This window comes from Balaenoptera physalus (assembly GCF_965194825.1).
Source record: "Balaenoptera physalus genome assembly, chromosome: 4".
Taxonomy (NCBI): Eukaryota; Metazoa; Chordata; class Mammalia; order Artiodactyla; family Balaenopteridae; genus Balaenoptera; species Balaenoptera physalus.
This window is the reverse complement of record NC_138891.1, coordinates 141,492,936-141,520,737: the sequence shown is the minus strand read 5'-3', so window position 1 is coordinate 141,520,737 and position 27,802 is coordinate 141,492,936. Positions and strand designations below refer to the sequence as shown.

The window sequence follows — 27,802 nt, the reverse complement described above, 5'->3', positions numbered from 1 at the left end:
CTGGGTAATTCTTTTAATATGGGGGAGAAATGATGCCGTAGGACACACAGGGAAAGAAAAAGCCCTGTGTTTGAAACGCTGATATTGATTCACTCCCAGGGTCCAATCCTGGAGTCCTGGGAGACCAGACCTTTATTGCAGTGTTTATAGATCTGTTTTCTCAGGCAAGGCTGCTTTGAATGCTTTAAAAATCCACTATGAGATTAAAAAAACCAAAGTGTATGGGGAATATATATCAACCTGACCGTGACATCCTACATAAATTACACATCCAATTTAACAAGCTGGCAGCTGACACGGATCGTCTACATCGACTGTATCCATCTGCACATTTACAATTGTGCTGAAATAATTTGCTCTCAGAATTGTGTGTCCCTGTGTGTGTGTGTGTTTGTGAGAGTGTACATGTGTGTGCTTGGGGCTGGGAGAAGGGTGAGAGTAGAGAGAAGATTTTTACAGCCAAAAGCCCTTGAGTTGTTCCCTCGCTTCGTTCTTCTGGGTAAGATGGACTTCTCTCTGCTTTACTCATAGATTTTGCCAACGGTAAGAGAAGATTCTGGCTTCTTCTCCTGTCACGCTATCAATTCTTATGGGGAGGACCGTGGAATAATTCAGCTCACAGTGCAAGGTAGGATGGACATAGCCTAGGGGGAGAAACACGGCTGTTTCAGGACAGTAAGTGTGTGCCCAGGCTTGGGAATCTGTGTGGCCTCAGCTTGACCTGTCACACTTCCAAGTCCTCAGAAAATTTTGAATCTGTACAAAGTTGGTGCTAAAGCATCATTTTGCAGATCTCATGATTATGTCAAGATGCAGCCCCAAAACACAGGGAACAAAGTTCGTAAAGGAATTGGGTTTGGATGACTGGGCAGCCCTGATAGTGTGCCTTTCTTGCTCAATTTTAGGGATCCTTATACTAGACGGTCCGAATGAAAGTTTAATATCTGGGGCCAAAATAGTTTTTGAGTTAATAGATCCCAGACCAGAAGAGTGACACTGAAATCTTCCATGTTTGGTCCAGCTTTACAAGTGCTATGAAAATTGGCAGATTTGAAAAGTGAAAATTTTCCATCCTCAAAAGGGATTTGGGAAAAAAATACTTCCAGGTAAAAAAAATCGTCTGCCCATGTCGAATGCTGACAAAGCTTTTGTGAGTCACCCTCACCGTTTCCACTAGCGTCTACCTCTGAACAATATCTGAACTGATCCTGGGTTTTCTGTTGGCTGCACAGAGCCTCCAGACCCTCCTGAAATTGAGATCAAAGATGTGAAGGCACGCACAATCACCCTCAGGTGGACCATGGGATTTGATGGAAACAGCGCCATCACGGGCTATGACATTGAATGCAAAAATAAATCAGGTAAGTCCTTGATTTCCTCCGACTTTATTTCCGCTTCAAAAAGCCCTTTTATTTTTTGCCTTTTTAATGGATCTTACCTGTAAGAAGAACCTGGACTCCGGGAAACTCAGAGGGGGCTCTTTTTACCAGTTTTGTCTCTTTCCTTGCACGAAGTACACCCACGTTTCCTGTGGTGGGAGTGGTTTTCTGTCGAGATGGCTTCGTTGGGTCAGCCCTGCCTCTTTTCTCTTTGAACCAGCAGGACCTCTATCTGATTGCTCCCTGTGGCCACTTTGGCAGTGTCGCCACCGATGGCCGCATAGGCTGCTGCCGACCTGACCTGGCCCCTGTCGTTATTTTTTTCTACCTCCCTGGCTTCCCTTTGCTTCCCTCGTGTCGGAATCCCTGAGTACCAGCTGTGTTCAGTGTCTGTGGGCGGAGTTGAGTGGTGGTGGTGTGCGCAGAGGGCCACGTCTTCTCGAGATGGGCGCTGACCCTGCAGGGCCCTCCTGGACGTGCAGGGACAGGCCAGGGGCGCGAATGCAGGCGAACACTCCTGGCTTCCTCTGCGCCAGCAAGTGGCCGGCTCGCAGGGAGCTCAGAAATGAAACAGACCCAGCTGTCAGGACCATGACAGGCGTGCCTGTTGATCATCTTAAAGTGACAATGACAAGGCCACTTGGAACGTTAGGACCCATCAGGCCGAGGGTGAGGTACCACCGCTGTGGCTCCTGGTCTGGACTTTGACACAAAAGAGACGAGGAATTAGAGCAGCAGCATGTGAAGAGTTGACAGAATCTCAGAGGCCAGGAAAGCGGCCTTGTTTCTCCTCTCTGGGCACCGTGCGTTACTTCACAGCACCCCGTTGTGACCCATTTAGTATCCTTGGAGCTGAAGCTGGAGTAAAAAATTAAGCTGGAGGCAGCTGGGAAGGCAGGGCAGGAGGGAGGAAATGTTTCAGTACTAGTGGGCAAGGGGCAGAGCAGGAGAATGTGTGAGACGGGAGTAGGAAGCAAGTCCAGAAAAAGCCTAAGGGGTGGGGCTTAAGGAAAGCAATTCATGGTGATGAAGACAACTTGTATCAAACCAAGACTAGAGGTTGCAGCAATAGTGCTTGAGGCTGGCGATAAGTCACGGGTTGGAAATGCGTAAGAAAAGACGTCGGAGGAGGTGAAATGGCTTGGCTGGGTCCCCTGAGCCTCAACCGGAGACCTGGAAGTGAGCTGATGCTTACGTGGGACCTGAGGAAGGCTCCTGAGAGGAGCACAGTGGCTGCAGTCACACTGTCGCCTGGAAATGTGGCAGGTCCAGTGCAGGTGGAGGTGAAGGATGCCCCGTGAGCAAGCTGAGGGCAGTGCTGGTCCCAGCAGGGCTCTTTCAGGAATCGGGACCAACGGGCTTGCCCAGGGCCAGAGGAAGAGAGGAGGCCTTGCCTTCGTTCTAAAGAAATCAGGTCAGGATGGAACCCAAGATTGAGAAGTTCTGAGATCCAGGTCTTGAAGTAAAGGAAGTGCTTCTTAGGTGAGACCAGCGTGTTCTCTTGGAGAACAGCCTGGAAACTGATGGCAACAATGAGAACTCCGCAGAAACACAGACGTGCATGATGCGGACACTCTGCAGAGTCCCCGGAGGGAGGGACAGACCCCGCCAGCCTCTCTGGCTGGGCACTGACCGAAGGACTGTGGGTCTGGGAGCTAGTGCCCAGGCAGGCTCTCAGGGGAGCAGCTCGGTGCCTCCCTGTTTTCAGGGCATCAGTCATTTCCAGGTGCCGGTGACGGTCCAGTGGCTCCTCAAAGGGGTTTGGGGTCCAGCCTGTCCTGGCTCAGCTGTGGCCCTGTCTCTTACCCGCCCCAAACCATCCTCCTCTGTGAGATGGGCTCCCACAGCATCACTGTGACAAGGGTCCCTCAAAGGCTGCCCTCCCGTTCCTGGACCACACAGTTACTATGGTTACTCCCACCTGATACTTAGACGCCACTCCTCGTGTTACCTCCACAGGGACTCATCCCTGGTCCACATTCGAGGCCAGGCCTCCCTCTCATGTGCTCCTACAGTCTCTCCCCTTCCTTTCCTGGCAGGTGCCATCATGTCTGATCACGTATTTAACTCTGTATTTGTTTTTCATATTTATCAATATTTTTTTATTACATCTGGGTTTTGAGTTAAGTTAGAAAAGTTGTTCTCTACCTCTGGCCATAAAATAATTCAGCCTCTTTTCTTCTAGTACTTCATGTTGTTTCTTTCCCTCTCTTTTCAAAATTTAGATCTCCAAACCATTTGGAGTTTACTCTTCTGTATGCTGGGAGAGATGGATCTAGTTTTATCTTTTCCAAAATGGGTCTCCTGTTGCCCCAACATCATTTATTAAAAGGTCCACCTTTGCCCAGTGATTTCAGATGCCACCTCTATCACATACTAACTTTCCATATGTACTTGAGTCTATTTCTGGACTTTCTATTCTACTCCATTGGTTTATCCATTAATGCACCAGTACCAGACCATTTTAATCACAGAGGCTTTATGTCTTAATATCTAATAAGGCTAGTCCACCCTTGTGACTTTTCCTTTCCAGTGTTTTCTTAGTTTTCCATATATAACTTTAGGATCAACACGTTTAGCTCCATAAACGCATGTTTTTGTCATTGTTAATGAGATCACATTAAATTTGTTTATTAGCTTAACAGAGAACTGACATTTTTATGATGCTGTGGGTTTAACTGGTCCATCAAAAAACATGTGAAGTTCTAAGCTCTGGTACTGCACAGTGTGGGGAATGGGGTCAGAGAGTTGTGATTGACGATTATTAACATGTCAGCCCTACCAGACTGGGAGCTCCTTGTGGTGCGCTGAGCCCAGCCCAGTTCCCCTGGACCTAGCACAGGCCTAACATGTGGAGTGTCAGCACTCCACAGATATTTGGTGAATTCTCATTGAGAAGGGAAATGCATTTACAACTCACCGTCTGGCACGTAGCAAACGTGTAATAAATGCAGCTTTTAGTATTACTCCAGCGTGCACCAAAATGCTTAGACGTAAAAGGCCTCTAGGACCGTCTGTGTTTGTGTAACTACTTGCTACCCATTCAGGATCCTCAGTGTCTCCCACGTCTCCTGTAAGTTTCCCAAAGGCAGGGACTGTGATTCGGTGCTTCCCCAGCACCTAGCACAGTGCCTGCCGCATAAGACGTGGTCAGTAATACTTGTGGCATTTAATTTACGTGCCATCCAAACCTAAGAATTACCTTTATCGCCAACAGCATTTTCAAATGTGTAAGTTGATGGGACTGTACATAATTAAAGCAGGAAATCTCCTTATCTGTGAAGCTGGGGATGGTCAGAATCAAGGGATATATTTCCATCCTTCTACTCCACACACACACACACACACACACACACACACACACACACACGGTCAAGCTCACGGCTAAGACATTCTTGCAGTCCTGGAACCCAGCAGTCTGAGGGTCAGAATGAGCACCACGGGGGTCCTTGGGGAAAAGCCCATGGACAGGTAGCCATGGCCTGAGGTCTGCACCAGGGCCCTCCAGGACCTCCATCACTTTCAGTTTGAAAGGCCTGGGAGGAAGGAGCGATCAGTAGCAGGCAGGAATCACAGTCACTGCTATAACAAAAGTGTTAGCATTTTCATGTGTTAGTTGCTTCCTCAGTAAGTTTTGGGTATATAAACAGTACAGCCATAATTTAAGTGAGTGCAATTTATAGGCAGAGTACATAGAAACTGATCCTTCAAGTCACAGCTTAAATGTCACCTCCTCCAGGAAGCCTTCCCTGACTATCCAGTTTATGGCATGCCCCTTCTCTACTCATAGAGCACCCTGTACGCCTTGGAACATTTGGTGAGCTTGTGACTGTTTACTTAATAGCTGTCTCCTGTGCTGGGTAATTGTCCCCCTGAGGGATCTAGTGACGCCTCAGGGTAGGTACTACATCTGAGGAACCCTGTGCTATGTCCTTGCATCACCTACAGTGACCAGCACACATATTAGACTTGTAAGAAACATTTTTTGGCTGGTTGACTCTCAACCTGAGTTTTAGGCAATGAAATCATCCCCCTAAAAGATGCTTTCTTCCACTTTTTTGTTAATTTTCTAAGAACACAATGTATGACCACATTCCTAGCAAAGTGGGTCCCTGCAAGCGATCCTTCAGGCTATGCTTGACCAACCCCAGCAAGGGAAACTCACCAGCCCGAGAAAGCACGATTGTGCCTCGGGCTGGCCAGGACTATTAGACATTCTTACATTTCTTGCACCTGAAGCCAATGGCTCTCTTCTCACCCCCTAAACCCTTTTGTCAAATGACATCCCTTCCAGGATATGAAAACAGATGACGCTCCTTAATTTTCCATTTGCCAGGAAAGACAGAACATCCCAAGCTCCTTTGCTTGTATCTCCAGTGACCATCTCCTGGCCCACTTGCTCTGGTCAGGCCCCATGGCAACAGCCCTGGTGTCATCTGACCGGGCACAGACAAAGGAGCCTTCGCCTCCCTCATTTGGAATGTTCAACGTTCTTCATGTAGCCCCAATCCCACGGGTTGCTTTGTCTGCCACATACTCGGATCCTAGTGGCCGCTGCTTCTCCTCCAGATGGACACCAAGAGCCCCTTTCCATCCCCTTCCAGCATCTTGTCCCCCGTGCACCGCTGGCCGATCGGCCTGCTGTCCCCTGCGTCTACTTCCTTCCCCTCTTGGAAGGCAGCCTGTCTGTCCCCACGTCCCCTCTGGGGTGCCCCTCTCCTTCTCCTCACGGCCTCACTGACCGGGCCTAGCTCCTTGCACAACTCCCTCCTCCTCTCTCAGGCCCCCTTCCCCATTTCACCGAGGATTCTTCTCCATGGAGGAGAAGGAACAGAAGCGGCTTCCCCTGGGTCCCGATGCCTCCCTTCTCTTGGGTCCCGACGCCTCTCTTCTCTTGGGTCCCGATGCCTCCCTTCCCCTGGGTCCCGATGCCTCCCTTCTCTTGCCCAACACAGCGGGTCTCGTCCCTCTCTGAGCTGCCTCTTCATTGCACTCCTTTTGTGTAATTTTGTCTCTCAGACTTGGGGCCGCCCTCACTCTTTCAGGCCTCTAAGGACCCTTCTGCAGATCGAGTTCACCCTCTTACATTTGTCCTTGACGATCTGCCGTCCTCCTGACTCGGGGTGTCTGACGCCCAGGCTGGGCTCACCAGCGAACACCCAGTACAACCACACTGCTCCTGGGGTCCCCCCAGTCCTTCCCATGGGGGGTAATTGGGATTTCAGAGGACCTTCCTCGTCCTCTTCACCACTGGACTCTCTAGGGCACGTCATGGAATCCTACCTACTTTTTCATCAGATGCTTCTGACATCTCCTCTCTAAACCAAGGGACGAATCTGACCGTGCACCGCTCTCCCACCCTTAGCTCCTGCAAACCCAGAGGACTTACAGTAATTCTTGGCAAAGTTCCCCTCCCTGGCACTTGACCCAGCTCTCTGCATTTGCTCCTCCTCACCAGGAAGCCAAGTTAAAAGTTTGTCAGAGGTTTTCATCTAAGCACATGAGACTTCCGGCAGATACCTGGAAAACTGAAATCCAGTCTCATCCATCAGGCATCCCGCAGAGACTATGTGAAGGTTGTGTGCTGCGGGAAGACGGCCTAGAACTTGGGGAACACACGGGTGAGGTCAAATCCCAGCCCCACTTCTCACCAGCTCGATAACAGGGTCTGAGTTTCTTGACCTTCACAATGAAAATAAAAACCCCTGCTTCACCAGAATGTTGTAAGAACCCAATCGAATAAAGCAGTCTGTCCAAACTCTAGCTGTGCATCAGAATGACCCAGAGAGAGAGGATTTTTAAAGCACGGATTTGGGGGCACCATCCCCCAGAGATTCTGATTGCATGGGTCTGAAAGCACAGTTGTCAGAAAGCACTGAGGTGTTTCTGATGTACCCACAGATTTGGGAACTGCAGAAGTCACCTTTGTAAAATGCCTAGAGCAGCGCCCGGAGAGCAGACGCTACGCCAGCGCCTGAGTTCCGTTTGCTGCTGGCTTTACTCCAACCGCTGCCTTGACTTCCACCGCAAACCCAGTGTCTGCTCTTCTCCCCAAGACTGAGCTCCGTGGCTCACAGCTCGGATTCCCCTTCCCTCTGACTCCCAGTTGGGGGGCCCAATGGCAGACACAAAGGACGATTCAGAAGGATCCTGCGGAGGCTCTGTTCTGTGTGTACAGCTTCCATCAGGGGCCCTATTCTGAGGTTTCAGCCCTGTCTACACCCCAGAAACACTGTTCCTCTCCTTTGGCCCTCCTGGCCCCGATAGGCAGATGCTCACCACTCCTCCTAGGTGCCGGGAACCTCCGCATCCCCTGCGAGTCCCTTTAACCCAGCCCACACCGCGGTAAACAGACGCCTTGTAAACGATCTTCTTCGTGTGACTTATAAACCTTCCTCGAGGCTACATGTGCTCTCTGTGTCTAGAAACCACCCTCCCCTTCCTTCACTGGGTAAGGAGACCCGTAATCAGTGCTCACGACCATTTTATTCCTCGCCCTCCTCTTCCTTCTCATGTCTTCACCAAACTCCCCCCATCCATGCTTGCACCCTCCAGCTCTTGGATGACCAGGCGTGCCTTTCTGCTTGTGACTTACTCCTCCTAAGAAGTTTCTTTATTTCACCTACGGTATATTCTTGCTAGTTTTATTTGTATTTCAATCTGCAGTTTCGTTTTCCCAAGTGTCAGGATCTCTCTAGGACTGTTTCTAATGCCCGGTGTTGTATTCTCAAGCACACTTGGTTCCTAAACCATGACCTGCCCGTTTGCACGTCTGCATCTGAGATCAGATGTAGCATTTTTTAGTCCCTTTCCAAGCTCTTCTCCTGGGTAGCCAGTGCCCTGTTTGTATTCTTCTTTTGATGCCATATCACTTGCTAGAGTGTGTTTGGAGATTTAACTAGACTTTCTTCTTCTTCATTCAGTTACTTTAAAACCCTTCGGGATAACCTATTCTTTCTCTTTCTCAACCTTTTCATCTTTAGCCAAAAAAATACACCCTTCAGTCGTGATCACGGGCATCATCTTTTTCTTTCCAAGTCTAATCATTGCAAGAAAGAAGCTGAAAACAGAGCCTGTTCTCCAAGGACCACTCACTTCCTGCCTGAGACCCCTGCCTTGGTCACTCCCCACAGGCTATTCACACAACTTCCTTGGCAGGAGGAGGAGGTGGGCGGTAGCCATCACTACCTCTCTGCAGGTCCTCAGCCACGTCACAGACACGCCCTTGGGGAGGATGGCCCGTCTCCATAGCTCAGTCACTTGCAGAAGCCTCCGTAACGGCCTGGGCAGAACCGTCAGCGCCGGCAAGCGTCAGGTTCCTCCTGGGGCTGGTGAGCAACTGTCTCTGCATCTTGCAGTGCCTGGGGTTCCTCTCTGTTGTCTTAAACGTCTTCTCCAGAAGGCCTGGCTTTCTCTTTGTGGGACAAGACTCCTGTCTATACGAGATTCCATTGGTATGGAATTTCCTCCTGTCATGTGTCCTCTATTGAATCCTATCCTTCTGTTCTTCCACCGTTTGTTATTCTGCAGCGTCTTCTCTTTTTATGTCACGTTCTTCCATCTTCAGTCTTCTGGACTCAACTGGTACTTTTGCTTTTAGTTGGAATATTAGTTGTTAGTTTCCATTAGGCTCCATTCCCTGTTACCTGAGAGCACTCAAAGTCATACTTGAAGCTACGTATTCTTTCTGCAAGTCCAGACAATCTCTTGCCCTTATGATGACCTTTGGACAGAGCAGCCCTCTGAACTTCCATGGTCATCGTTAATGTGGAAAGGGAGCGGGGTCATTCCCAGGGCCCAGAGGTCTGTATGTGTGCCATTTATTTATTCATCTATGAAACATGTGTTTATTATTTGTCGGGCTCTGTGTGAGCACTGGGGATGCAGCAGTGAACCTGGCCAGCGTGGTCCATGCCCTCATGGGGCTTAGAATCCAGCAGGGAACACAGACTCTCAGTGAAATTCTTACAAGTGTGATGAGCACAGGGGAGCAAGTGCGAGGGGATCTGGGGTGGGGTGGGAGGGTGAGAGTATACAAGCATCCTCTCTGCCACCATCTCAGGGGCATCTTGATTCTTCCACACCCAGCATCATCTCTCGACCCCCGCACCCGATCAGCACCTGCCCAAACCCTTTCTGAAATAAGAACCATTTGCTGATGTGCTCGTCACGGGTTGAAGCTCTAAAGCCAGCAGGTGCACCGCTGTCATGGATTTCATGATAACTCTTTGTATGAGGCATATGCTGCCTTTAAAATTAGCTGTGGTTGAAAAATAATTCCTACAGTAAAGGATTGGAGACAAAATGATTTCAAAACTTAGAATTGAGAAGTACATTTGATAACCAGTATTTATGCTGGAGACTGAGATGAGTTTTTATGTATTTTTATGTGTTTCATTTTTGCCACTCTCCTTTAGGAGAACAAGGGGTCTGACATGGCTAAAGGCTTTGCTGGCTTTCAAATACCTTTTAGAACCAGGGATTTTTTTCTTTTCGGTGGAAGGTTGTCCCAGCTGTGCTTTCTTTTATTATCTTGTACAATGAGTGCTTGAAAGTAGCTGTTTTTCACTTTGCTGGCATGAGCTCCCCCCACTTCTATTTTCCTCTGTGATTTCTGCCAGGAGGTCTGTTGTGTTGCCTTGGACGAAATTCCCTGGACCCAGCTGCCCACAGCCTCCATCCCCCTCAGTGTGGGTAACGAGTGTGTGGTGTCACGCCCCCTCTGATGGCCAGCCCACCGGAACCCTGGCAGCATTGCATTAAGAATTCACTTTGAGTTGTCACTTTTTTTTCTTTTCTTCTTCCTTTTTCTGTTTTTTTTTAAAATTCCTACTTGTGAACTTTCAGAGGCAGAGGGAAAAAACTCACATCTCTATCTCTTCTTTTTTGAAAAACAAAACCCCAAAGACTCCTGGGATTCTGCTCAGAGAACCAAAGATGTTTCCCCTCAGCTGAACTCGGCCACCATCATTGACATCCACCCTTCCTCCACCTACAGCATCCGAATGTACGCCAAGAACCGGATTGGCAAGAGTGAGCCCAGCAACGAGCTGTCCATCACCGCGGACGAGGCAGGTACGTCTGGCCGGCGGGGGCCCAGGGGTTGGGAGCTGGCTCGCGGGACTCAGGTGGTTAATGCAGGGTCACAGCTTTGATGACTGCTCTCCATAGCTCTACGCCCCATCAAAAACACAGATGGCTCTCTGCCGCCTACTTTGAAAGCAGTGCTCTTCAAACAGGACTTAGGTCAAGGTTCTCACACCTAAGACTTAAAAGAAAGACCTGTGAGGCTAACGAGCTGGTGAGATTTAAAGAATCACGCTGTTCTTAGAATCCCTTTGTCTGGATGCGTGGAATCCAGATGGGCAGGAGAACCGTGAGCCTATGTCTTGCTCAAGTGGCTGTGCAGTCAGGGGAGGGGGGGATCCCTTAACTAGGAAATGGCAAGAATATTCTCTGGGTGGGGAGGGGGGAGACGGAGGCACAGGTTATTTGACTGACTAGAAATGTCAATATCTCTATCATCAAGAGTATCGCACTTTTTTCCTATTACAAAGTATTTCTTATTGTGTTGAAGGCATGGAAGGTAGAGGTAGGCGTTTTGAAGACAGAGCAGCTCAGACAATCCTACCACCTAGCGCTACCTGTGAATATGTTGATATCACACACTAAATTATTCATCACACATGCACGCTGCACGCTCACACACACATGCACACACGGGCACACACGGACACACACCCTTCAACAGGGAGGTTCACTCGTGGTTGCCGGGGGTGGCAGTAACCTGTTTGCAGAGGACTGAGCAATTAGGCAGTGGCAGTGCCCGCTGCCTGCCAGCCCATCTCCTGGCAGCACAGGAGGATGCAAGCTGCCCTAGGGCTTCTCTGGGGAAGGAAAGGTAAGGAACCATGGCCTGGCTCGTCTTTTGGGGGCAAAAGAGTGTCCAGCCCCAAACCTAGCTTTTCTTTTCCTGCCCCCAGTCAGAGCTAATCAGCGAGTCCCTACTGCTGCAGGGAAGGTGGAAGCTTGGTCTCAGACCCCTATTCCAAAATCACCAAGATTAAGGGGGTCACCCCCACATGTCTAAACTTCCACAAGAGGTCGCTGCATCTTTCAACGGGGGTTGTTCTTGACTCCCTTCCCACCACCTGCTTCTCTGTTACCTTCATTAATGGCACTTCGCATAGATATCACTCTTCTGTATCTCTTGAGGACTTTCCTACAATATGTAATTCTGCCTTCCACCATTTCTTTAGCAAACCCCACATTTTTAGGTATGTTGGTTATTTATTTTTTAATTGAAGTATAGTTGATGTACAATGTGGTGTTAGTTTCAGGTGTACAGCAAAGCGATTCAGTTATACATATATATGTTTGTGTGTGTATATATATATATACACATATTCTCTTTCAGATTCTTTTCCATTATAATTTATGACAAGATATTGAGAATAGTTCCCTGTGCTATACAGTAGGTCCTTATTGCTTATCTGTTTTACATATAGTAGTATGTATCTGTTAATCCCAAACTCCTAATTTATCTCTCCCCCTCTTTCCTTTTTGGTAACCATAAGTTTGTTTTCTATGTCTGTCAGTCTGTTCCTGTTTTGTAAATAAATTCATTTGTATCATTTTTTAGATTCCACGCATAAGTGATATCATATGATATTTGTCTCTGTCTGATTTACTTCACGTGGTATGATAATCTCTAGGTCCATCCAAGTTGCTGCAAATGGCATTATTTCATTCTTTTCTGTGGCTGAGTAATATTCCATTGTGAATATGTACCACATCTTCTTTATCCATTCATCTGTCAACGGACATTTAGGTTGGTTCCATGTCTTGGCTATTGTGAATAGTGCTGCTGTGAACATTGGGGTGTATCTTTTCGAATTAGAGTTTTCATCTTTTCCAGATATACTCTCAGGAGTGGGATTGCTGGATCATATGGTAGCTCTATTTTTAGTTATTTTGAGGAACCTCCATACTGTTCTCCATAGTGGCTGCACCAGTTTACATTCCCACCATCACTGTAGGAGGGTTCCCTTTTCTCCACACTCCCTCCAGCATTTATTATTTGTAGACTTTTGGATGGTGGCCATTCTGGCTGGGGTGAGGTGGTACCTCACTGCAGTTTTGATTTGCACTTCTCTTCAACTTTTTGTTATCATAAATACTACTGTGATGAACATCCTTGTGGTATATCTTTTCCCATTTGCAACATTATTTTTTATGTTAAATTCCAAGAAGTAGGATTGCTGGATCACAGCAAATGCAAAAACCTAATCCCTTTGCTGTGCACAATCAACATGGTCCTCAAGGAAGTAGGTTAACATTTACTATTTTTCCTGAACTGCAGATGAGTATTCATTTCTCAACTCTAGAACACATCAGTTCTTGAAAACTGTTTTCAGGGATGGGAGATAGGATAGCATTATGCTCCAGTCTGAGGGCGAGCCACTTTTAACCCTCGGAAACTGCGTGATTTCTCATCAGCAAAATGCACATAATGATGCCTTTCTCCTCTTCACCGCAAACATGTTGGCTAATTGAAAAAAAAATCCCAGTCTCTGAAAGTACATTGCATTGCTCAGAAATAAGTAGGAAATGAGTGTTAATAGGCTCCTGCAAAAATAGAATCTTATTTAAATATTTATGTAAACAACACACTAATTTCCTGGGATTTCATCATGCTGGGGATTTAGGGAGAATAAGCTGCCGCGAAATGAAAACTTTGGCTCAGGGCTGAGCCTTCTCCTTCCTTTTAGTCACTTTCCCGACTCTGCCCATCTCCACAGCCTTCTCAAGGCAGCGATGTTTCTCCGGTGGTGCATTTCGCGCTGCTTTCCCCATCGCCATGACCAATGCAGCTGCTGTTGCTTATTCTGTCATTTCCTCTGTGATCTCCCTGAAGCTGGCAGTTGCCATGGCAGCGCTTCTCTCTCCAGCCGGGAGGCCAGGTGAACAGCCGCTCCTGGTCACCGGTCACCAGTGTGCAGCCCGCGCCCAGGCATCTCTGCAGACAGACGGATGCAGAGCCCCCTGCTTGGACCCTGGGCTGGCCTTTGGGGTTTCACCTGGGTGCTGGCTGCTGGCAGCCCCACAGCCCGTCATTTACTCTTCAGATGAGCTAAGAGACAATGCAAGGAAAGGTCAGGCTTGTGCAAAGGAAAGACGCAAAGCAGAAATTTGGCTTTGTCTTGGTGTGTAGGTTTGCATGACTGAAATCAAAAAGTCATTTTCCTATGTGTGACTCACGTAAAACAGAGGGCAGCTCTCCTGACCAAAGGTACCCTCTCTAGCACTGCCTGCGGTGGCCCTAGATTGTTCCTGCCACCTCCTGGCGAGGATCCCCAAAGGCACATCTTTAGGGAGCTGAAGCCATCTCGAGAGAACTTTTTCCGACCCTTACTGCCCTCTTCCCCGGAAGAAATGAGGTCATCACTTAAGCAGTGAGAATCCCCAGATGGAAGCTTCTGGAAGCTGTAGACCCACTCGTTTTTATGGTACTGCAGTGCCCAAGTCTAGGGCACCTGAGGATGCCTCTCACTGCCTACCTGCTGAGGAAGTGAGCCTGTGAGTTGTAGGCCTGGGTCCTCCCCACCCTATCACTACCTTGAAGCTACTGGACTCCCTGTGGCCAGATCAGTGATGAGCCCCCTTCCTGCCCCCTCCACTGTGTGTGAGTTGCACCTGCCCCTGTCTGGAAGCCCTTCAAGGTCTACGCCTACTTTTCTGTACCCTCCCTTGAAAAGCAGGCCAAACACCCCCCCCTAGTGCGGTGCCTTTTCCAGTCTCCGGGATGGTGTTAGTGCACCAAGTAGAATTCTTTCTGACAACAGCCTTTGAGCCATCGTTTCTCCAAGGGGCCGTGGGCCACTCATGTTTGTACCCCTCATGTGTGTCCGACACAGGGAGACGGCTCAGTCAGTATATGTGGATGAAACGTCCTTAAACCTGCCTTACAGGACTGTCTTAGAAATACACACAATGAGCAGTGTGTGTATGTGTGTGTGTGTGTGGTGAGGAAAATATATGGAGGATTAAAACCACGCTGAAATTTTGAATGGCGTCATGAAGAGAGAAAAGTAGAGAAAGGCAACGGGGCAGGTCTGGAAGGTGGACAAAGAGGGAGGCAGGAGGGAGAAGGCACACCCGTCAGAGCTCTAACTGGGGCCACGGGAGGCACCCCAGCTGGCAGCTGGAGCTGGGTAGGTAGCAGTTACCCTTGAGGCTAACCACAGGTCCCAATTAACCAGCAGCCATCCTTCTTGCAGTTAAGCGTTCAGCGAACTACAACCCGTGTAAATTCCACTTACAGCGCTCATGCTAAGAACAGCTTTTGCATTATAAAAAGAAAAAGGAGGAAGAAGAATATGCCACAGACACTGCATGTAGCTTGCAAAGCCTAAATCTTCAGGATCTGGCCCTTTACAGAAACAGTTTCCAGATCCCTAACTTAGGTCTTGGAACTCAGGTTTGGATTTCTGCTGTGCCATCCATCGCAAAGCTGAGAGAAGGAGGAATCACTGCCACTCATGCAGCAGCCCCAGCTGATGTTGGAAAACAGCATGGCTCCAAATGCACAACAGTGTGGTTATTTCCAAGTGACACTCACAAACGTATTAACAGACCCTCTGATACACTTGACCTAGGGAGACAGCCCCGAAGCACAGATCAATGTCTAGCACACCTCCCGACCCCCCTCAGCAACCCTTAGCCCCTCCAGAGAGGAGAAGTCGAGAGAGGAAGTGGAGACAATGTCAAGCATTAAGGAGATTAGCTCCTAATGGGTCAGAAGGGCACTGACTGGCCGGGTTTCTTTGACGCTGACCCTCACGTGACGTCCGCCGCTGACCCTCACCCAAGACCAGCTTCTCCATTGGCAACTGTGCCCCGAAGGTCACGTGTCGCTTAGTGCCTGTGACCGAGTTGGGGGTGGCTGATCCCGTCACCATTTTCATGATGACTCTGCCCCTAGAACGTGAATGTTCAGTGATGCGGGGCAAAATGCAGTGTTGAATAATTGCTGAACTTTCAGACGCATCGGGGACGGAAGGTCAGGATTACCGAAGGGTTACCACAAGGAGCTGGTGGGTTTCCTTCAGGTCCGGGACTGAGTTAACAGGCTTTGCGTCATCTTTCATCACATTCAGAGTAGCAGCTCTGATCTAGAGGGAGAGTTTCCTGTGTGCTGAGCTGGAGGCTGAGGCGAGGGGCTGTGATGAGGGCTTAAGGATAAAAGGCATCGACGCACAATAGACACGTGAATAGAGGGGCCCATTAGGGCCCCGTGTGGCATCATCTGTGCTCTTCAAGGAGACAGTCCACTGCACAGGGTCCGCCGGCTGAGAACCAGGATTGCCCGATGCCCGAGCTTTCAGCAACCTGCTTCTGTAATCATCGTTCTGCTCCAGCTTCCATTTAGAGACGTTGGAAATTAAGCCTAAATAGATCACTGCCCCCTTTGCTGTTCCATGCTCCGTGTATTCCCACCAGCTATCCTGGCATGTTCTGAAATATTCTGGAATTATTCTGGAATGGTCTGGAATATCCTTCCCCGCCCCCATACTTCTGTCAGGTCTTTCCTCCAGTTGCATCTTCTCAATGAGTCCTACCCTGACCCCCCCCATTTAAATGTCAGTCCACTCCTGCTCAGGCACTCTTGGTCCCCTCCCTCCCTTAACACTCTCCTTTTTAAAAAATAGACTCTGTGCCATCAGCATACCATATAATTTGCTGATTTATTTTGTTTAGGATCTATAGTTTTGGTCCCTCCCACAAAGGCAGGAATAGTTGTCCATTTTGTTCACTGCTGTGTCCCAGACACCCGGAACAGCATTCGGCACATAACAGGTGCTAAATAAATTACAGTTTAAATGAACAAGCTATTTATTTGATAAATAATCATTAAATGAATTCATCCTTTCCTCATCTAGGGGTCAACTGTGCTTGGTTTTATTTTGATTTTTGCTGAACTCTCTCTCGGTCTCCTGTGCCCAGCAAAGAATATTCTGCACATTCTGCTCCCACAGGCTGCATTTTTTTTTTTTTTTTTGGCTGCGCTGCATGGCTTGTGGGATCTTAGTTCCCATCCAGGGACTGAACTCTTGGAAATGAGAGCACTGAGTCCTAACCACCGGACTGCCAGGGCGTTCCCCACACTACTTCTATCAGAGACGGGCATGTACTTGTAGACCATGAAGTTTTCCGTCGGTCCCTTTTTTTGCCCATTTTTGCCCAGTCTCTGCCCAGTTTTAGACCTGGCACATGGTAGGCCCTCAGTAAATTCCCCAAGAGGAACCAGAGATAGAAGTTTGGGAGTGCCTCCCACTGGGGTGGCTTATCCCAGCCCCATAAAAGCAACTAAGCCCCAAGCCTCTGGGCGAAGCCCGGAGACCAATACATGGAGGAGAGGATAATTTGCGGGCAGAGGGGAGTGTTGAGGCTTGAGTCTCGGCGTTCCTTCCCTGCATGGAAAGGATAGAGGACCGTCTCGGGTTTGACACTTAGGAAGGGTCTGTCATCCCTGTATTTTCAGCCAAACAGAATTAGTAGAAGTTGCCTTGCCTAGAAAAAAATTAGGAACTGTAAATTATAGTCTTCATTTATTACTCTTTTACAGATTGAATAGTTTTGGCTTCTGTAGAAATGCAGAAATTATGTATTTTGGAAAAATCACATTCGTCGTTAATTCTTACCTCTAGCCTTCTCTTCCCACAGGAAAAAGCTAAATATTCTGCTTAAAAAAAAGAAGAAAAAACCATGCTTTCTATTTATGGTACAGCTTCAATTCAAGAGCATTAATTAAATTCTTAAATGTCAAATGTCAACACAATTTTCAAATTTAGTTAAATCAATGGATGCCTAATGGTTGATCTTCAATCATGTCAGCATTGGGAATTCAATCTGCCTTGGATTCTAATTTTACAGAAATTGTCCTTCTGCAATGAGATGAGGGTCCATGAAAAAAGATTACAGCGCAGGAGTTATAAGGAAAGTGCTAAAATTCTCGAAGCAGACTCATTTTTTATATCATTCTTAAAGGGTTTGTCTTATAATGTTTTAGAAACTTAGAGTAGAAATTTCAGCACCCAAACAAAAAACTCTTCCTAATTATATTGGGCACAGTGCCATTGTGAGTATATGGGTTACATTCTTTTAGTCTCTGCCTTTAATATAGTTTCTATCACTTTATTTTTAAGAGAGGGGAGATCTGAGTGCATTCACTTCAGAGACTAGGCAGACTAATAAATGAATTACTGACAAATCACAGAAGTATTTATAGGCTAAGTGAAAAAGGTTTTGTGTCCTTTCAAAGAGTCATGTCTGTCCTGGAGTCAGGGACTGTCGCTCCACCACTTCACAGGGACCTTCATAAAATACCAGACCAGACTGAAGAAACAAACTGTCCCCAATTCACACTTTATGTTTCCTGATAGAATCAAGGACATTTTTTAAACACTCTCCTAGTACCTTTGTTTGTTTTTTTTTTTGAAATTCACGTTCTTCTATTTATTTATTTATGACTGTGTTGAGTCTTCGTTTCTGTGCGAGGGCTTTCTCTAGTTGCGGCAAGTGGGGACCACTCTTCATCGCGGTGCGCGGGCCTCTCACCATCACGGCCTCTCTTTGCTGCGGAGCACAGGCTACAGACGCGCAGGCTCAGTAATTGTGGCTCACGGGCCCAGTTGCTCCATGGCATGTGGGATCTTCCCAGACCAGGGCTCGAACCCGTGTCCCCTGCATTGGCAGGCAGATTCTCAACCACTGCGCCACCAGGAAAGCCCAGTATACCTTTGTTTTTAATTATGAATATGTCTCAACGAGAAAATGAAGGCTATGACTATTGCCTGCCATGCCCCTGAAAAGGCTGCAGCAGAGGCCAAGGGATGTGGAATGGATGGGGCCCCAACAGTGCCTTCGATTTCTAGCGAGCAGGTTCCTTGTTCAGTGTGATTTAGCATAATTAAATTAAACTAATCAAGCATCAGTATAGCCGTCAGACCTCCACATAATAATTTTTCAAGGATTTTAATGGATGAACCACATGCTTCTCGCTGACCACAGAACTCTCAGGTGTGTGAGAGAACTCTGTTCCACGTGCTTTCCTTGGATCTGATAGCGAAATGTTTCCGCATAAAGGGCTTGACCCTGTGAGCAGAAATGTGGTGCAGACACATAACAAGATCGCAGTCAGCGGGATGCCGGCCTCTCCCTGGGTCACTGTTCCAGAAATTAGCTTCGGTGCTAGCACAGCCTTTTCACCTGGAGAATCGATAAATCCAAGAGGCTGCAGGACCCCTGGAAAACTAGCTACCCTGTGCCCTGCTGGGGAGGGAGAAGTGCGCTCTGAGCTTCAGCCCTGCTGGGGAGGGAGAAGTGCGCTCTGAGCTTCGGCATCCCAGCGCTGCTTCACCCGTCAAAGCAAGGACTCTCTCTGGACTGGGTTCCTGAGGCCGCACAGCTTCAAGTCTGTTGGGAAAAGAGGGAAAGACTGTCCCCAGGCTGAGGCGGGGGCTTGTGGGCACGGGCAGGAAACTGATGGGGGCAAAAGACAGGTTCCGATCTGCCCGGGGGCAGGTGTGTTTAGGTTCCCCTGAGGTATTGGACCTGGCTGGGACATAGGGTGCGTGGAGGTGGGGTGCGCAGAACAGACACCTGCGGAGGAAGGCAGGACACAGAGAGGGGCAAAGTTAGTGTGAGGGGCGAGAAGTCTGAAGCGTGCGCTGGGCCCATGTCCCCTTTAAAGAGGTAAAGTGAAGACCAGAATTAATGTTTAGGAACAAAATTGACACCTGAGCCAGGCATAGGTGCTGGTCTGGAGCAGGCTATCAGGGGCAGAGGCGATGTCCCCAGTGAGGACAGAGACAGGGAGAGCAGAGAACAGAGACATTAAGAGCCGATTTCAGGGAGGGCTTCGCTAGACTGCGGATAAAGGATGGGCAGAAGGGAGCAACCTGCTGACCTGACTCTCTCCCTGGTTCTTGTAAACATTTCCAGCAGCTGAGCAGACAGCTCAGTACAATGTCCCCACTTCCCTTCAAGTTCATATTTCTCAAATGTAATGAATCGTCTTTTCTGGAAATTCGGCTTCCTCTCTTGCACCCTCATGTTACCATTCCCCCCCAGTCCCACCAGCCCCGACTGTGGAATTGCCCCCCTCCTTTCTTCTTTCGTGTAGGGGAGTGGCCCTCAGGTTTTATTACTCTACTTAGTAACAATTCCAGCATCTGCTGCTTCTCTCCCGTTGTCACTGTTTATCCCCAATTCACCCAGCGACATTTCTCCCGCAGCCATCAGTGGTCTCATAAAGCCCCACAATGGGACTGCTGGCTCCACTGCCCACTGTCTTCATCGGTGAAATCACCCCCGCTGGTGGGTCAGTGCTCTCACGTGCAGGGCACACTCTTTTCCACAGGCCACTGCAACCATCCAAGCTTCTACTGTGTTCCTGGTACCCACTACTCTCCCCTGACTTTGCCCCTTAGGATTCTGGTGAAAAGAGAGACTATCAGATTTGAACCTGTTCCCTCCAAGCAACAAGCGTACCTGTGTCTTCGCTCACCTTGCTTCCCTCCCCAGCAGGTCTGCCGAAGCTCCTCCTTGCTTCCTCTTCCTCCCATCCCAGCGGCTCTGGCCCCTACGCCCCACTCTCTCCACTGCCTCCCCTCCTGCTTCTGTCCTCTCGCTTCTCTGCTGGGACAGTGTCCCTTCAAGTGTAACTTTTCTGTTGGCTATTTGAATTTCTCCAACTTCCCCCATAAAAACACCCAGTGAGGAGAATAATCATCGTTACTGCTTATGTGTTCTGAGGACACTATTTTCATAACAACCCTGACATAAATTGTATTGTCCCATTATATAGAGAAGGAAACTGAGGCACAGAAAAATTAAGTAACCTGGAAAAAACCACCCAGCTACTAAGCGAGGGAGCAAGAATTTGAACTCAGGCAGAAAGACTCAAACACCCACCAACTCAGCAACTGCACTGTGGTGTCACTCAAAACTTCTTTCTCTGAAAAACGGAAAACGTGTCTCCCTTGCTCTCGCATCTCCCCTAAAATGACCCTTCTCCTTCCCCTTCCTCTCACTTCCAAACCCTTCAGGTTGGTTTCCGTTCACCATTCCTGATTTCTCATCTCCCAGTGTTCTTCACCCTTCTGCAAACTGGTGTCTCCACATCCACAGAAATGGCCCTTTCGTAGCTCAGCAGGGATTGAATAACTGTCCTTCGGACAATATGTCATCACCCACTGGGGTCTCTCCCTGCTGACCCCTGGGTTACTGTCTACTTCCATTTCTCCGAAGACACTTGAGTATGTGCTGTGCTGTATCCACATCTTCCTCTCTGTGTGCTTGGCCCGGTGTTCTGATTAGATTACAGACTCTTGCTGGACAAGGATGTCTCCTCTCTCTAAGTTCCATGCTGTGTACGTAGTACAGGGTACATCCCTAGTACCTAGTGATTGACTGTCCCTGGGAGGTAAGTGGCCCCCCCTGCAACCACTGGAAATAGTTTGGAGTGAGTTGCCTGCTTTGTTTTACTCTTCCACCGTGTCTGTCCTCTGTGGCTGCAGCCCCAGGTTAATAAGAGTTTCCCATTGGAAAGCGTAGAGAACTAAAGCCATCAAAGAGACTCAGAAGCCTTTTTTCTCTTCCCTAAGTAGTTCTGAGCATCCTGAGGAGCCCCAATGCACGTCACTAAACAAAACTTCCAAAGGAACGAGAGGGGTCTTCAGCAGCCACTATAGAGTTTTATCAAAGACATGTTGTTTTACAACTTCCTGTTTTACGGGTTTATTAACTTGAGGTTTACTCACCAAGTTGTCAAGGACAAGGTGAGGAAGAATACGAGGATGAGTCCTCGGAATCTATTTTTTCTAGGAGCGAGTGAGCGCGAGGTAAACGTAAGCAGTGACTCTGCAAAATTGGTTTTCCCACTAAAGCTGCTGTGGCCTGTCTTCTGGGCCTTCGTATTATTGTGTGGGTTCCTATACGCTCTGGAACCCATCTCTAACCGGTCTGTGGGTTTTGGTCTTTACAGCTCCTGACGGCCCACCTCAGGAAGTTCACCTGGAGCCCATCTCGTCTCAGAGCATCAGGGTCACCTGGAAGGTAAACTCAGCAAACACTTGTCTTCCCGGCACTTTTTCCATGGAGGGTGGAGAGCATTTCACTCATGTTAAGTGTTATGATGCCAAGGCACGAACACCTTTTTTTTTTTTTTTTAAATTTTTATTTTCTATTGGAGTATGGTTGATTTACGATGTTGTGTTAGTTTCAGGTGTACAGCAAATTTATACATATGAAACTTTTATGTGACAGAGTTAGATTAAAAGCCCTTTTATTAAAATCCAGTATTTGTATCCACATTTTGAATACATTTAAAGCAACTTCTGTATCTACAGAGAGTGAAGTTTGGGGGCCTGATTTTTAGTCTTTGAATCGTGATTGTGTCCTAAGCGCTGCTCTCCACTCGCAAATCGGGAAAAGGACGTGCATGACCGCACTCGTTAATTCGTCCCAGTGGAAACTTTTCCTAATTGCTTTTCCTAAATGGCAAATCATGGTGTGGTAGACAGCCCACCAAGTGGCAGGGAGGACAGAGGTCCTTGCTGTGCCCCTAGCTAGCGTTGGCCTCACACACACCCAGGGAAGGGGGGCGGCGCTGGGCCAGCTGCCGTCCCAGGCAGTGGTCCCTCCAGCATGGCCAGCAGATGCAGACTGGCTGCTGGTGAGGTGAGGGCTCATTGCCAGCTGCTGGGAGAGAAAGCGTGAGCCACAATGCAAGCAAGCACACCATTCAGCATGCTGTTTCCTCCGGCAGACATGTTTTCCTTAGCAAAACTTTCTCGGTGAAGGAAACAGCGTTGATTGATATTCTGGCCCGAGCTCATCACAAACCAGCACACTAGGCAGTGCTGCCCCAGTGATCTTGAAGTCACTGACGTGGTGGGTGAAACTGCTAGAGAATTAGTCACCCCCTTCATGTGGTCTTGGAGCCAACTGCCTTAGCCCAAATTCCATTTTATCTAGAATGCTGTTACTGGGTCAGAACGTCTGCAACGTTGCACTTACTTTTCCACTTCTGGGTTTCTCTCATCGCACATGTTCTCTTCGTACCTCCTTCCTCACCATTTTGTCTGTGCTCTCACTCAGAGAGGAAGGTAAGAGCCACAGTGAGGTCTTCAAACTGCCCACCTCTCTGTCCCATTAAAAACCTCATTCGTTGCACCACGTGTTGGGTTTTTTCCTTCTAGCGTCAGCTCTTTCATAAAATGACCAGCCTCTTTAACAACAACAAAAAAAAAAACCAAAAGGATTTTCAAGGTTGGGGTGGACATCACCTTGGGTTTTAACACACAGTAGGGCAGCAAGCCCCTTTGTGCTGGCTTTTTACGGCCCGGCCACTGAGCTGTGATTCCAGCGGGCAACACACCGCGACTGTTCAGCTGCTCAGACAGGGCCGGCCGAGCCAGGTGGGGAGGGGGCCATTCGTCTGTGAGCACGTCCGCCGCTGTGAGCATCACACATTGCGCGATAAAAGGCACTCAGCAAGCCACAGCCCCACACGCAGCCCAGCCACTGCGCAAATGGAATGCTGACTCACTCTGTCTTGTGTTAAAGGCTGGGAAGTTTCCTCCACGAGCCCTCCGCATTCTCTTGCCTTTTGCCGCTGAAAAGCCATTACGGTGGCCCCTAGAGCTTTCTGTGTCCTGCAGGAGAGAGGTGTCTGTCCCCAGAGCTCTTATAACTAAAAATAGAAACTTCAGAGGCTTTAAAAGCCATTGCATCCTTTCTGTCTCCATAGAAAAGCAGCAGGAAAAGTCAATAGGTTGCAGTTAAATTTCCTCTGAATGTCAAAAGGATGAACAAGTCGTGGGCTATTGAAAGGAGGCCTCACCTCCATTAGACTGTGAACTGGTTTTGCTGTCCTATTCATGGAACCATGATTTCTCACAGGGTAGCAGGCTGCAGAAAAGGATGTGGGTACCACTGAGCGGAGTAGGGGCTGCCCATTGATTGGCTGTCATTTCACACTGGCCTGATTGCATCATGAAAGTGTGTCACTGATTCAACCAAACTGTATGCGAGTCTAGGTAATCCAAAGTATGATATGTTACATAAAATATGCCTTTATTTTATGGCGTTAAAGTCCCAGATTTACATTTTGTGTAAAGAGGCTAATAGGAAAGGAGGAGAAAGAAGTAAAGAAAGAGGAAGAAATTGTGTTAGCCCAAGGAGGGGGCCACACATCTGTCAGCCGGGATGGAAATACTGGGGGGACTGAGGCAGAAACTCATTGAGGGTCACAAGAAAACTCATCAGAAGTAAAAGATGTGCTTAATGAAGAGACATGAGATAGAGGGAAGAACAGCTCTGGGCTTTGGGTGGGAATATAGCCATTTTAGACACTAAACCTCTTAAAGGTCAGGGGCAGCTTGGCAGACATTTCATAACATCAGAGACAGAAATTAAATTTGTTTAATTATCCCTGTACAAGCAACACTTTTGTAACATACACCTTCTACTGAACGAAATTAACAACTTTTCCTGCTTAACTTGGTTATTTCTTTCACCAAAGAGAAGTTCCAAATGTTTAAATTTTCAAGTCCGCCAGAGGTTCCACATGCCCTACTGGCTGTAGACCAAACCCCAGAGGACACCCCAGCCACCAGCATCAGGCTGCGGCATCCTGTCTCAGGTTTACCACACTCTCCCCCCACAGTTCTCGGGGACCGTGCTGTCCTCTCCTCTCCTCAGCTGTCATTGCTGCTGTCAATGTTTGTAGCATCCCCCCCTCCAGCCCCCACCTGTCCCGTCCTGCTTACTCAGTGCTCTGGTCCTGCCTGACTCCCTCTGTGAAGATGTGTAAGTCTCCAAAGTGGAGTTAATTGTTCGACCCTTTGTGTTACCCATGATTCTGGGAGACAGCTCCGTGAGATCCCCATCACACGCTTTCTACGGTCCATTTTGTCGCATCTCCTCTGCTGTTTTGTCAGCTCCTTGGAGGCAGGGAGTGTGTTATTTATCCTTGATCCTGGTGGCTGGCAGGTCTGTATGAATGAATGAATGAATGAGTGCATATGTGAATAACAAGTGCTTATGTCGCGCTAGCCTCCAAAGCACGTGTCTTTCAGAAACTGCCGTGGAGAAGGCCCCCTAGCTTTTAGGATCTCCCAAAACCAGGCTGTAAGATGGCGAGAGTCTAACTCATGCTACGGTACAATACACCAACGCGTACGGTGGTGGACCACTGTACCCACATTCAGTGTCCCAGATAGACCAGCCATTCTGCACGTGGGTTTCTACTCTAATTGATTGCAAAATAAATGGTAGTAATGATCCAGTAAAAGTGTGATACATTTTAGAGGAAATGGGCATCGAGCATCACTTAAATGTAAGCCCACAGGAAGATGCCCCAGAACCGGGACCATATTAACTTGTCTATATTATGGAAGATGAAGGCTCAGAAAGGGCTTTTCCATAACTTTACATATTTTGAGTTACTTAAAGTTGCTAAGCAGTGCCTTAGCAAGAACTCAAGAGGTAAAGAGTTCTAAGTAAAATAAAAATTAGGCAAGTGATAATAAAGGTTCACTTCCTAGCTCTTGCTCCACACCCCTCGAAAAACAAAAAGTTTGCATTAGCCTTTTGCATAAGTAAATACAGTTTACTGCATGTTTCTGCTGGGGTTATTCAAAATCAGAAAGAATATTGAAGGCTACGGATTACTGATAACCACGTATTTGATCAAGTACCTGAAAATTGTAAAACTAAATGAGAATTCCTTGGTTTTTCAGAAAATTCGGATTTTAGTCTATTGCCTAAGTATAAAATCACTGACAGAACGAGTCTCTTTTGACAGTCCCTGTCACCTCTTCTGGTCAGTCTCAGAATCAACTGGTCCCATTTTGTACAAATTGAGGACAGTTTGAAGACTATTTACATATGCTCATTAAATAAAACTTTCAGAGTTTGGAATATTTAATGACTATAGATATCGCAAAACATTTACCCAGAGAATGCAATTTAAGGCAGAGACTTTTTTTCCTATTGACGTAAATGTTTTGTTTTGTTTTGTTTTGAATGAGAAATCTTTTTAGAGCCATAGGCTATACTGAAAATATGAAATTTTCCACTGCTTAAATATTGCATTGCTGAAAACAAACTGACTCCGGATAAAAATCCTGAGAATGATTTTGCCACTTTCCTGCCCTTCAGTATCATCCTCTCTGACTGAGATTTTATTTAGAATGAATAACATTGCAGAAGACACGTGATTTCCATAAAATATGAACACTGGGTATTTGGGGATTTAATTAAATTTTGGAAATCTGAAAGATACTTTTTGCTAGAGCACCACACCTCCACAATCCCCAATAATTCCAAGTAATTGAGGCATCATTACAATCTAGTATATGTTTCAGAGAAGAGCTCTTACAATGGGAAAATGGCTTAGTTTGTCATTTAAAAACAAAACTGCCTTATTGCCAGTGATCTTCATAGCAATGATTTAAAAAACTGCAGACGCCACTTGACTTCTACATCCAAATCCCTCTTCCTCCAGGGAAAGGAATACCCCACTGGAAAGGAGCGCCTTCTAGCACTGGTATTTCCTGGCTGGGATTCCTGGGAAACCTGTCTTCCTGAGCATTTGCTCTCTGCCAGGCGCTCTGCTCAATTCTTACATGCATTATACTGTTGGACCTGTGTGCTGGGTATACCCAGTTCTGTATAACCTCCTCAGGTTGCAGGGATTTGCCCAAGATCTGAGGGCTCGTGACTGTCAAAGAACCCCTGCCTACCTTGGCAATCTGACTCTGCCTGCTGGGCTTCGAAGCAATTGATGAACTAAAGTATGTTGAATGATGACATTGCACTTGTACATGGAAAGGTTCAACAACTATTACTTCCTCTTCCTACTCCTTCCAGCCTCGTGTTATAAATGTTACCAACCCCACTAAGGTTAAAGAAAATAGGTAACCTGTACATTTTACCTGCTACCGCTTTCTTTGCAAATTGTAAACTTAACCTTAGCATAACTGGAGTAGTAAGTCGACATCTTTCTTTCCTAAGTCAGTTGAAATTCAAAAGGGTTGCCTTGAAATTAATTTTACTTAATTTTTAAACTCTTGCTTTAATCCTTAGGCTATGAAAAAATTACAAAATTTACATTTCTTTTATGAACTAATCAATTGGTTCTAGAGTTAGATTTTCTGCAGTTTTATTAAGAATCCTGATGACCAGTATGCCTGACAAATAGATAAGGAACTGTCAGCCCTTCTCATATTAACAAGTCTTACCTCTTTCCCCTACAATGAGAGAAGAAAAATCCAAACTGATTTCAAAACTTCTTGGTCATCCACAGGGAGTAGGATTATTCTCTCTTAACTTCTTACAGTTGACTAGACTGTAAGCTCTATGAGGGTAGAGGGCATATTTTGTTTGTTTGTTATATTCTCAGTAGAAGCGCAGTCAATATTTGTTAAATAAATACATGAACCACTCATTGTTCACCTTCATGTTAAAATATGCATATAAAGAGGGGTACCTTTCCTTTGGAAACCTCTGGACACCTTAAAAAGCCCTACATGACTATATTAGCATCTTACTTTTTTGCACATGTATAAAATATACAGATCCCTTTCATAAAACCATTCATTGCTTATTTGCTTCTTTGGAATGTGTTCTGCCTCTCTCCACACCTCTCCATCAGATTCACCCTTTTGGTTTAGCCATGTGATTGGCCTTTTCCTAGGACCCCAGTTCTGTGTCCCAGAGCAGAGCTGCCAATCTGCCTGCCCTAAAGGTCCTGGCTGGCCTCCCAACCTAAGCAGGCAGTCCTCTTAGTTCCCAGCCTCAAAGGGCAGCAAGAAGATGCTGGCCAGCTTTCCAAAGGCTGCTGAGCCACCAAGAGTGTGGGATGCAGGCTCACACCTGGGCGTTCTGGGAAGACAAGTTGGCTGAGGCTCAGCCTAGAAGGGTTGTCTCCATTCCATCCCAGGGAAAAAGCTGGACCTCTCAGCTAATTCACCCTGACAAGACATAAATTGAACTTCAACTAAGGACTCAGAGCAGGGCCAACTCCATTCATCAGCCTGCAGTCCTTTCAGATGGTTTCTCCTGAAAGCTTCACATGGAACCTGGATGAACCTGGCATAATACAATATACCTGAGGACAGACACTTTCCTTGTTCTGTTTTAGAACACTTAGGTTATAAACAAGTTATGAACTGCAAGCAGCTACAGGCCAATAAAATGGACAACCTGGAAGAAATAGACAAATTCTTAGAAAAGCACAACCTTCTGAGACTGAACCAGGAAGAAATAGAAAATATAAACAGACCAATCACAAGCACTGAAATTGAAACTGATTAGAAATCTTCCAACAAACAAAAGCCCAGGATCTCTAC

At 47.3% G+C, this 27,802-nt stretch overlaps 1 protein-coding gene across 2 annotated transcripts in view; it reads left to right on the top strand.

Annotated features, from left to right (window-relative positions):
• Nucleotides 1-27,802, top strand: part of DSCAM (DS cell adhesion molecule) — a gene marked incomplete at its 5' end in the record, with an annotated part of 741,397 nt that overhangs the window by 587,024 nt on the left and 126,571 nt on the right. For both annotated transcript variants that reach the window (XM_082458757.1, XM_082458758.1), the window contains 4 exons: nt 532-628; nt 1,233-1,361; nt 10,287-10,454; nt 21,430-21,500. In XM_082458757.1, the coding sequence (XP_082314883.1) occupies nt 532-628; nt 1,233-1,361; nt 10,287-10,454; nt 21,430-21,500 (465 nt within the window). The remainder of the gene's footprint in view (nt 1-531; nt 629-1,232; nt 1,362-10,286; nt 10,455-21,429; nt 21,501-27,802) is intronic.